This window comes from Typopeltis vanoorti, chromosome 7 (assembly GCF_054136105.1).
Source record: "Typopeltis vanoorti isolate ZY-2024b chromosome 7, IOZ_Tvanoo_1.0, whole genome shotgun sequence".
Taxonomy (NCBI): domain Eukaryota; kingdom Metazoa; phylum Arthropoda; class Arachnida; order Uropygi; family Thelyphonidae; genus Typopeltis; species Typopeltis vanoorti.
In genome coordinates, this window is record NC_143555.1 from 106,115,800 (window position 1) to 106,128,444 (window position 12,645).

Below are 12,645 nucleotides of genomic sequence, written 5' to 3' on the forward strand. Positions count from 1 at the left end.
TTGATCTAATCAGTGCCCTGTACAAGCAAAGCAAAAAAATATCAGTCAGCATGTCAAGAGGTGGAAGATAGGACAAGAAGAAAAATGTTTTTTTTTTACAGCACTTAACTCACATGTAAGAGAGAGAAAACATTTTTTTTTGTCAAATATGAACCCCAAGAACTTTGCTTCTGATGCAACCAGGATTAAAGTTTGTCCTAGTTCTGAATTCTGGGTCAGAATGAAGACTACACCTTTTGCAAAAATGCAGACAAACTCTCTTTTACTGTGAATTTGAACCAATTAAATGGCTGCTGCAGCTGTCTTTTTGTGACCCTCATATCATTACATGAATGACAGAAGATGGCAAAATCATCCACACAGATGGCATTACTTACAACTGGAAGAAGTTGTTCAATTATCAAGTTAATTTTGATTACAAAAACCATGAAACTTAAAAACTGAATTTTGTGGGACTCCCTCCTCTTGAGTATGTGGTCAGAAGACAGCGGTTCTCACATAACATTTCCTAATTTCTGTTTTGCAAGAGTTATCACTTATTACCAGGAGGAAAATCCCCATCCCTGTATGAACTCAGCTAACTCACTTTAAAATGAAAACAAGTTAAAAAGTTTCTTGCAACCTAAGATGGGATTTGAACCCAGACCTATCTAAATGAAGGGCAATTGTTGCCTTGTTCTCATGACTTTGTTATGGAAGGTCCTCTGCAGTTGGAGCCTGACCTATATCCAGACTATCTCAATCCAAAGGAAACAAATCTATACCATACAAGCACAACACAATTCATTCATCTCAGTAAAAGCATACCAAAACTAAGTTGCCATTTAATAATTAAACAAAATTTTAAATTTAGAGATCGGTTTAAAAACATACCTTTAAATTAGCTTCTTTATGCAGCTTTTCAGCCCCTGCCTGTTTGATGTTAGCCTCACGTACCATATTATGTGCTTCCTGGGGAAACAAAGATATTTTAATGCATAGTCTATATTTATATATAACAAATCATCCTGTTCATTTCAAAAAAAGTAAAGCAATTCTGGTCTTAAAAATTACAATAACCTGTTCTAATTTTTTCTATTATTTCTTACTGCACATTTTCGACTACCCCCCCCCCACTCTCCTCTAAAGATTATTTAATTTGATCTTCTAAAGAGTCTTGGTTATTTAAAGCAATTGGAAGAAAAATAATTCACAAAATAAATCATATGAATAATTACCAATAAAATTTTATCATGAAAAAATTTTGAACTCAATCTTTCTATATATAAATGGACGAATGCTATGAACAGCAGAACAGGTCTCTAAAATATCAGAGCAACTGTTATTACAAATAACTATAATACTAAAATGATAAATCAAGAATTCAGTAACAAATCCTTCTATATGACTTTATATATATATATATATATATATATATATATAACTTCTCTTAGGTTGCTTTTGGATAGCAATATATTAAAAGGATAACTTTAAGCAACTAACAAAGTAAATAATCAAAGGATCACTAAAGAATTTTAGTTCAATACTTAACTGCTTATTATTATTTCTTTTTGTCCAACCTTAGAAATTTGTAAAAAGCTATGTTATTATGAACTACTCTGTAGAAGCACATGGTTTATTACAAGAATTATATAAGAAAAGGAACTGTTACCCATAGTACTAGTTTCCACTAATGCAAGCCATTGTTTGTGATTACAGGATTAATAAATATGCTGATTTTTTGTTAAAGAAAAATCAAGTACAACGAGTACTTGATTTTTCAAGTTTATCAGAATATGTTGACCTTAAAAGGCCAGTTTGGTATATCAATACGTAGTGCTAATTTTCAAGAGAATGATACTTTAAATGAAATCGCAAAGTCAAATACTGCACTGTCCTGTCATGTGTCATTTCTATCTGGGAGGATAGCTATTATGGATCTCCTTTTATTTCTGTCTTGGAATACTTTCTGCACTGTTCAGGCCTAGCCAGTACTTATGTTTCTGAACCATTTGTATCATCTTCCTTTCTTTCACTTTCCCTCAATTTTTCCTTCTAATACATCTTGCCTGAAGACTTATGCCTCACAATATTATGGTTTTTATTTTCGAATGTTCTTTATTAGTTTCATTTTAGTATGCTTCTGCATTACAAAATCAAATTTTTTTTTCATTTATTTCTCTTGATGTTGGCATGTTCTTCATTCTGTTAAAAGTAGATTTTACAGTTTCTGTTTTTCTCTTAATCTCTTTCGCACTTATCACCCTCTGTAATTAAATGTCCTAAATAACTTTTTTGGGAGCAATGGAGCTTAACTTTTTTTTTCTCCTCTTTTTGCAAGTCTTCTCCCCCCCCCATCCATCCATCTCTTAGTAATAATCCTCATTGTGCAGATGATACTGTACAATGAGGATTATTTATATTTCTTCCTCTTATTTTTACTCTCTTCAGTTCTTCCATAATTTCAAACATTTCTTCACTGCAATGATTGAACAGAAGAGGAAAAAGCACACAAGTCTAACACTGTTTTTGTATTTCCAAAGTTTCTCACAGTTCATTGTTGATTATTTATATTTCATTTTTTTTTATTTTATTCTTTCAGCATAATTCCATGACAGTAATTTTATTTTATAGCTCATTAGGTATATTGATCTTCTGTAATTAAATGTCCTAAATAACTTTTTTTTTTTTTTTGGGGGGGGGGGGTAGTGTAAGCTGTTTTTTGCTCTCAATTTTTGTAAGTCTTCCTCCTCTCTCAGTAATCAATACAGTATCATCTGCACAATGAAGATTTATATTTCTAGCACCTATTTTTACTCTGTACTGTCAAACATTTCTTCACTGCAAAGGTTGAACAGAAGAGGAGAAAGCAGCCGACCAAGTCCAATACTTTTTTGTATTTACAAAAAGTTTCTGGCAGTTCATAAAATTTACAGACTCTTTCTTTGGGCTAAAAAGTAACTTTTTTCAATATATATAATTTTTTCTAATTCATAATAACAACTGTATTATCTTTATCATGACAGCTTTTGCTGTCATGATTTTTTTCTTCTTCTATAACTTTAGGGCAGCTATTTCTTTCTGTGGTATACTGTTTTTTTTTTTTTTGCAGTTTAGATTTGGTCAAGATGCTTGCTATTATCTAAGAGAACATTACTGGTTTTTGTAGCAGTTTTATATCACACATTCTGTATTCATGATAATTTCTAATGCAATACTTGTTTCAGTGTAATAGCAAAGTTTTGACCTCACCTGAGGGCACAAGCAGCTTCTTCAATTAAGAGCTGTGAAAATAAATTATAATCACATGATCTCAATGAAGTGATGGTCAAAGCATAGTAGATTAGAGGATTTCAAACACCTGCTCTTAACTTTTCTAAATTCTCTCTCTCTTTTTTTTTAAAATAAAAGACAAGTCTTATAAACTCAAGGAGTTGATTTGGAGAGCAGGTATGCTATCGACTCAGCCAACCAAGCTGAATGAAAGTTTGGAGATATTGTTATGTCCCCTACTTCCATATATATATTAGTTATTTAACCTCAAAGGAATCTCTTGCGTGTGACACATGATATCTCTGGTTCACAAAGAAATAGCCCGAGGGTCGAGCCAAAACCTATGTGAATGATTCTTCCTAATCAACCTCTCGTTAAGCCCTAAGAATATTTATTTTATACTGCGCCACTTAGGACCCTTAGATTAATTGAATTGTTAATCAAGAGGTTGGTAGAGAGCTTCGCCAAAGTATCGCAAAAATTGCAATTGTGAACGAAAATTTACGCTGAATGAGTTCCCCTGCTTAGATCTGTATTATTTCACAGGTGGTACATTAAATTCCATACATACACAGGATTTAGTTAAAGTATAGCAAAATTTATTTAACATAAGACATACAATACACTTTACACAAAGAAAGTTTTTCATCCAATAAGGGTTAAGAGTTAAGTCAAGTCTAACAATACTAAGTCACTCAAATGAAAATTCACACTAAGTTTCAATTAACCTTATATATCTCTCTTATTACAACTATTTAACAATATAAACCTTAATTAAACAATCTCTTAATTATATATCCCCATTCTAGACACAATCTTATTAATCCTCTTATAAACAGGTATTAATCTAATAAAATTTCATCAGATTACTCATAATATTCCACACACTTGGCACTCTTTGTCCTAATGTCCTCATAATAATTGTCTCTGGGTTCTTTGTTACAATAATTCTATGTGAGATTAAGCTCTTAATTTATACACGTGCTATGGGATAATCATACATTCATAAAGGATCATACAGGCACCATTCATTTAACCTTAATTATTCCATACAATATATCCTTTATGCACTACTAGTTTTTGAATTAACAATTTTAAAAGCATTCACTCCTAGGATCAAATTTCATTCTAATATTCCTGGACAAGTTTAACATTTTCAACCATACAGTGCCTATTCATTTAATACTTTCTTTAGATCAAATTAATCACTTTCCTACAGTCCTTATTTTTTACTATTCTTAGAGTTCTTCGCTAATTGATTCTTTCACAATTCTTAGATTCTGCTTTCACACACAAATCAGACAGAGAACAAAATTTTACTTATCTATATGCTTTGTTTTCTTTCCCTCCGATCGACGATATGCCAACGCGATCTTTATGGAACTCTAATTTCTTAGTACTCCAGGTACAAACTTTCTTGGGCACTTCATGCAGTATAGCCTGCTACTATGTGGTGGAAGTTTGGAATCAGAATCTTCGCCAACAACTGTTCCTTCCGCATGCTAGCGATGGAATCGGCACCTAGATACACGGCCGACCACGAGGATCTCAGGAACACAAGAACTAAGACCAGAAGACCAAAAGACCTCGAAGGGGGAGGTTTCCAACCCTTTTATACCACTCTCCTATAGGCTGCTACCGTAAACTTGGCCGTTCACCTGAGGCGCGAACATGCTTGTGATGTCACAGCATCCGATTCTCCCGCTACTCGCTAGCACAGGACGGTATGGGGTAACGGTTTGCTTTCCTCCTTTCTTCTCCAAGAGAAGAAAGCAAATTGTACGTAAGCATACAATTTTCTTGACTGTTCCCTTTTTTTTGTTGTTTTATAAAATGAAAAACAATTTGGCCAAAATTTAGGCATTACTATCAATACAACGTTAGCATATCTTCTTAAATATTCTTTCCATTTCTTAAAGTAAACACGTTTTTTTCTTTTTACACTAGTACATAACCTTTCCTTTAGATATTTTACAATTTCTTCCTTTCTTTTTCTTGTTAATACACTTGGTATTTAAAGTACACATTACTATTACCCAGATAACAAGTATTTTCAGTAAGCATTGTATATAGTTTATACTCTGTTATACAATGATATGCATGTCATTATCTATAGCATGCCATTTATTCAAAATGGCATGCTATAGATAGTGAGTATTTAATGGCACTTGTAATACAGTGTGATTATTAGACACGTATTGACATGAACAAAGAATAATTTTTATTATTGCAAATATTTCAGACAGAAATAAATGGACCATCATCAGTGCATCAGCATAATCACAAGGTGAAGCTAGAACAAAGAATGCTAATCCTATTTACAGAACTGAGCCATGTGCAGGAGTGCCACCATACAAGGTAGTTACAAAATAAAATAAGAGTGCAATTAATTCTAAAACTAAAATAATTTTGAAATACAAAATAAAATTTAGATAATTAATTGAATGACACAGTATTACATTAAAAAAGGATTAAGGGAAGCATGGTATTGTTTACTGTTTATAAGGATAACACTGCTAAATCTTGGCAATAGATAGTCATTTCAGTTTAAATTTAGGCAATGCTAAAGTGCTTCAGCATGCTTTTTAAAAACCCTCAAACCTAAACCAAAACCAATGTAAAAGGTGAGTATTGAACTAGGAGATATTATGGTTAGTGTTAACTCCATGTTGAACAAGGACAGATTTTGCAGGTTTACTGTTGCTGATATAAACAGAATTAACATTGTTTGTTAATCCTAATTATATCAACAACAAACCTAATGCACTGATAATGTCCTGTTAATTTTTGGCTTAAATATTCATAATAGTAAAAATTATTCTTTCTTCTTGTGAAAGTGTATTTAATAATCACTACTGTATTACAAGTGCCATTAAACACTCATTATCTATAGAGCATGCCATTTTGAATAAATGGCTAAATCCCCCCCCCCACCCGCCAAAGCTGAATGTTTATGTACATAGTTGCACTTTTTTTTTTTTTTTTTTAATGTCTTCTTTTCCAAGCTAACCATAAGATAATTTATAGTTTCTTGATAATAAAACTGAAGTTATTATTATATATAAGGAAATCGTGGTCTTGGGAGTGATGAGAAGAGGTGGAGGGACTCTAAATGGTTCATCACAATGGACAACTTGATTTTCAGTAGTGCTCACATTTTGAATGCGTTTCTCCTTCCCATATAAATAAATAACACTCTGAAACCTGAGGACAGTGCAAATCAGATTTCAAATAATTGGAAAGGAACAGGAAAGGAATTTCATGAAAAATACAAAATTTTACTGATTTTTCTAAAAGAAGAGTGATTCATAAGAAAAATCTAATAATCAATAGTTCCTTTGATGTTCAAAATACTGTACTTACTGCTATTGCTAGATGCCTGCTCTTAAGCATTCAGAAACAAAGCTATGTGGTTGATGGCACACACACACACACACATAGTAAAACATCAATTATCCATGGTAACTGTGGGACATTAGAGCCAGGATAATTGAAGAATACTGTTAATCCAAATTACGCTTTACTGGATTAAATACTAACAAAAAAAACAAACATTCTTGTAGTATGTAAATACAAAACTGAACATTTTTAAACTTATTTAGGAAGAAAGTCCATGAGTTTTGTTTGTTTTCTTTGTAACATATTTTGTTTCATTTTTCTTATATATCAACAAATTTGTAAAACTTCAATGTAATCAATATCATCTTGATTTCCCATGAATTTAAGTAATGTTTCTGCAGCTGTTAGGGCTTCATTACAACTTACTTTGTAAGCTGGTTGTAGTTCCTCATCATCATCCTCATCGAAACACTTGATCCTGCCATTGGCGTTGGTTCTTGAACACTTTGGATTAAGTCATCATCAATCATTTTTTTGTATCCAGCTTAATTTTGTTTATATAGTACTTGTTAAAATTTTCCTTGTTTAAGTCTTTGCAGTCATCAATATTTTGAAGTGACTTAAAAATATCAGAATTAACTATTATTTGAGTCTTCCACTTCAAAATAATTTTCAGTGATCACAAAAAAGAAATTTGTACATAACTACAGAGGACCACAGTTAATCAAACCCCATGGATAACAGATCCATGCATAGTTGCCATTTTACTGTATCAGTTCCTTATGACATGTCATGGAGACACTTCAGAGCAAAATCAATGTAGAAATTATGGTTCCATACACAAGTCGCAAATTGGTATATTATCATAATAGAACATTTAGGGTGAGAGAGTTGTAACAACATTAATGAACAAAAACATTATAAATTATACTTAAAAACAAGAATGAATCTTGCTAAACTTTGCACAAGCATTGGCACATGAAGTAACTTTACAACAGGCCACTTGAATATGTATGCTTCACATCAAATTATTGTAGCATTCCATAATGCATAGCATTTTCAAAGGTGTATATTTCCATGCACTATGAGAAGAGCCCAGATTGATTTCAATCTTTATTTAGGTCTCATCAGTGAGAGCTGATGATATGGAGAACTAAATCAGTGATAAGTCATGATTCCATATATACATAGAAAGTGGTGTATCACATGTCATTAAAACACTCTAAATGACAGATAGTTGTAGCTGCACTGGAAGAAAATGAAAATGGAAGAAAAAAAAAAGATAACATTGCAGAATTTGGATGCCTGGTTGGCTGAGTGGTTAACATGTCCACACCACAAACAGGCACTAGGTTTGAATCACACTATAAACATGAATGATTTTTTGGTGGGAAATGTTACACTGTTCAGTGTAAAATCATCATACTGCTTATTAGAAGTTTGAAATGGGTTGAATGTTTGGATTACAGAGAGCAAGGTTTGCAGAATATCACTGAACAATCAGAAGTTATTATCCAATGATTAGATAATGATAAACCAATTGCTTTTTTTGGAGTGGATTAAAAGAAATACTACTACTAAGTTTTAATTATACACAATTTGTTTAAATCCTTTCTGACAGTTAAAAAAAAAAAAATTAGGGAACTTTGCAAAACACATCTAATGAAATGTTTCCATAGCCTTAAATATATATATTGACATCAAACCAAAATAAAGTTTAATGACTAATTTATATTACAAAGCTGAATTAAATGGGGGAAAAAAAATATGAATTCAGGTAAATACCTCAAACAAACTAGCAGTTAATTCCTCCAATTCAGATCCAACTTCATCTCTTATTTGACTCAATCTTGCTACCTCTTCATCTTTGAGTTTCAGTTCCTAGTTCAGATTTAAAAAAATAACACACTTTAACAGAATAAAGATAAATCCAACTCAAGTATTAAAACATATAAGTATCCAAAAAATAATGTCACAAATATTAGAAATTACAGATTACATTTTTTTTTTTTTTTGAGAGAGGGAGAATTTATAAGTTCAGCATACTCACAGTTTACAACTCTGCTCTCTCACCAGGTGTATTCCAAAATTTCCATACTAACTGCAGTTATGTGTTTACTTTAAACTAATTAATGTGATGAAGTCACTTTTGATTCAATGTGTACATTTTTTACAATGATATTTCACTGAAATAACATGGACAAAGTGCAAGATCATTATCAAATTCTTGATATGTACCTTCAGGGAGTGTAGAGGATATTGTGAGAATATTACATGAAAAAAAAGTTACATCATTAGTAACTTCTGATCAATAATTTTCCTCCAAATTAATCTGCCATATGTTAAGAGTCAACATTATCAGATTTAATAACTGTCAAGCACTTTTTTACTGTATCAATCCACCTAAATCTTGATCTTCCTCTGGATCTTTTTCCTGCCAACCTTGTAAAGAACACTTGTTTTGTTAATTTTTCCTCTCCCTTTCTGTTTAACTGACTGCACCACCTGACATTAGCTCTACACATTCCTGAATGTTAACAATGGCAAGTTCTTTTCTAATATTGTCATTTTTAATGTGATACTACATTGATGACATCTGTTCGCTCTCCTAATCTTTCTCAGAACTCTCATGTTTGTGGTCTCCAGTCTTTCATCAAGTGTTTTATTTCTAACCCAGCTCTTAGATCCATAAGTTAAAGCTGGTTTGAACACTGTATTGTATATAGCTAATTTGATATTTTGACTAATTTCTTCCTTATTCAAATGAATTTATTCAGCTGACTTCCTACCATACCAGCTTTACTAATTCTGTTGTCCATTTCCAAATTTAATTTGCCATTTTCACTAAACACTGTGCCTAAATAGCCAAAAGCTTCAATTTGTTCTATAGGTTCATCATTCAGGATACAGCTGATGTTTTCAATGTTTCTGCCTGTTTTCATTGTCTGTCTTTTTATTGCTGATTTCCATACCAAATTTATTACAACAGTAATTCTGTTTAGTAATGGAATCTTGCAGATTTGTACTGAATTTATTAAGTATAACATCATCTGCATAGAAAGATGATTAATATCACCAAGTTTGATATCAGGTTTAATGACATCTTCCCTCATAACACAATACATATAGAAAATGAATAACAGTGAAGATAATGTGCCTCTTGTTGCATACCTGATTTAACATCAAACCATCTTCCTGCACCTCTTTCAATTCTAATTACTGCCTTAGAGCTCAAATAGAGAATGTATTGCTTGTTATAACATCCCATTTACACCATGTAACTTAGTGTTTTGAACAGCTTTCCTCTTGCCTCTCCTAATCACCTGGTCATATACCTTTTCCAGATTATGAAACTTAAATACAGATCCTTGTTATATTCTCAAGATTTCTCAACTATTTGTCTTAAAGTGAAAATCTGATCCAGATAAGCTTTATTTGGCCTGAATTCAGTTTGTTCTTCACCAAACTTCATTCCCACAATTTTTTTTTGCTGTTTCTCAAGTATACTTACATAACTCTTACTAGGAACATTCAGTAAGAAAATACCTCTGTAATTCTTGTACATTCAGTTTTAGTTTTTAGTTTCCTTTTTACAGATGGATACTATGAGAGCTCTACTCCAATCATCTGGAATTAAACCATCTGAATCATGGAGTGCAACCACTGTAAAACTTTTATATCTCCACATTTGAGCATTTCTGGTTGAATATCATCTACTCCAGCTGCCTTTCCACATTTCAGGTTTATGATGACTTTTTCTACTTTAAGTATGGATATCTATTCCTGATTGCATTCCTGTTAAATGTTTACTACCACCGTGCTGACACCACTTGTTTCATTTAGCAATATTTCAAGATAATTACTCCAGACATCTACAATATCACTATCTTCAGTTTTCATGTCACCTTTATCATCTGTTTCCTTTTACAGTACTCTTCCCTCCATTTCTAAGCTTTTTCAATAGCCTCAATAATATTTTACTACCTTTCTGATATTTATTTTCTATGTTCTTACCAAACTCTCCCCATGACTTTTGTTTAGCCTACTTTTACACACAGTCTAGATCTGACATTCTTTAAGATCACAAACTGACTTAATTGAAAGGACCGTTTTTGATAAGCTTTCTTTTCTTTAACAACTTCTTGAGTCCACTACAGAGTTTTGATTTTTCTATCCTTGCAGACAACCTCACCACATTCCTCTCCTGTTGAATCAATTTTCAAGGTTTGCACTGAATATCCCAGGTTTGGTTCTGGTTTTTTTCAGTCTTTCATTTTTTTTTTAATAATGTTTGTGTGTTTGGAGTCGAAAGTTCGCAACCAAGAGCTGCTTTGATTTGCTTTCAAATTTTCTTACACACTCTTCTTTTCAAAATGAAATTCGATTTTATCCTGCTGAACATTAAATGGTGATCACTTCCAATTTCAAATCCTCTGTATAATCATGTCCCAAACCATTGGGAAAACATTGCTATCAGCAATAGCATAGTCGATGAAACTTTTTCTTATTCCTTGAATCCCCTCTCTGCATGAATTTGTGCACATTTTTATGTTGGAAGATAATGTTGGTAATAACTAGTCTATGTCCTGAACAGAAATCCAACAGGTATTTATTACTACTGTAATACTAGGTTTGCTCATTTCTCCAAATTTTCCCAGAACATTTCTATATGTCTGGTAATCATTCCCTACTTTGCTGTTTAGATCTCCAACACCTTTTCTAATGTCTCAAAAAAATTCTCCATTTCTTCTTTAGTAGAAATGGGACCATAGGCACAAGTGTCATTGTGTAGTTCTTCATTCTGGTATTTTCCCACATCACTTTACTTGATATTGCCTCTCAATTCAAGAAGATTATCCTGGAAAGAACTTGTATATAAAATAAAGCTGAAAGTTTTGGAGATAGCAGTTGAAGTGAGTCAGCAAGAGAGAGAGATCACTGATCAGCCGAATCACTCTCCTCTGCTTAGGGAGAAATTCTTAGGAAGGTTTTGGTGCATCATCCCAAATCTTGAATTTGTACAAATTAGTAGCTGGTTGCATGTGGAGTCAGAGATACATGTCTAGTGTTTAGGAGTTGAAGGTAAATGTCCACTCACAAAAAAAAAAAAAAAAATCTTGGATGAACATTGACCTTGGAGATGATCAAAAGGTAAAGGAAGATGAAATGATTCTTTGTGAGAAAAGCAGGATTGTGTTTTGGTAGCAGTGAAAGAGACCTACTAGATTATCCTCACTATACTGAGGAATGGTGAAGGTCTACATTTAAGCATTAGTTGTAGAGGACCTTAAAGTCGGGAATATTTGTGCACTACAAAGTTTGTCAAATGAGTAAGAAAAATGCAGTATACTATCATCTGTAAAGTTATGAACAGCCCTGTCAGTCTATGATAAGTCATTTTTGCTGGTGAACAGACCAAATCCCTTTAGTCCTGTATTGATGAGAAAGTTTTAAAGACAGGAAGCCATCCACCATGATATATAGTGATCAACCAGAAATAAAAGTGCTTATTATTATTATTATTATTATTACCACGGGCTACTCCAGGAGTCCTTAGACTCATCGAGGGAGGCCCTAAACATCATGTTCATGCAGCTGTTCAACATTCTCACAGTATCTATCATACCTTGCCTTGAACTCGCTCACTGTCATAGCACCCACAACAGACTCTGGCAGCTTATTCCACTCATTTACCACTCTAAAAGTAAAGAACCCAGCTCTAACACCCCTGCTAACCACGCTCTTGCCCAGCTTCCATGGGTATCCCCTAGTTCTCCCACCACCAGTCCTGATCTCAAAAATATCATCTGAATTAATCCTATAGAATCCTTTTAGCAATTTGAATATCTCAATCATGTCTCCCCTTTTCTGTTTAACAACTAGTTTCTGCAACCCACAAATCTTCAACCTGTTCTCATATGGTTCATTCCATAGACCTGCTATCATCTTAGTCACTCGCCTCTGGATCCTCTCAACCTCCTCCCCATCAAGAAGGAACCGAGGTGACCAAATCTGGGCACAGTAGTCGAGATGAGGTCTTATCAGGGCTCGGTA

The 12,645-nt window shown here is 33.0% G+C and overlaps 1 protein-coding gene across 2 annotated transcripts in view; it reads right to left on the bottom strand.

The window, feature by feature from the left end:
* LOC150104944 (guanine nucleotide exchange factor for Rab-3A-like) overlaps positions 1-12,645 on the bottom strand; it is a 227,457-nt gene that overhangs the window by 132,361 nt on the left and 82,451 nt on the right. For both annotated transcript variants that reach the window (XM_090396061.1, XM_090396060.1), the window contains exons 4-5: positions 8,377-8,472; positions 874-951 (exon numbers count right to left, since the gene is read on the bottom strand). In XM_090396061.1, coding sequence (XP_090252187.1) covers positions 874-951; positions 8,377-8,472 — 174 coding nt within the window. The remainder of the gene's footprint in view (positions 1-873; positions 952-8,376; positions 8,473-12,645) is intronic.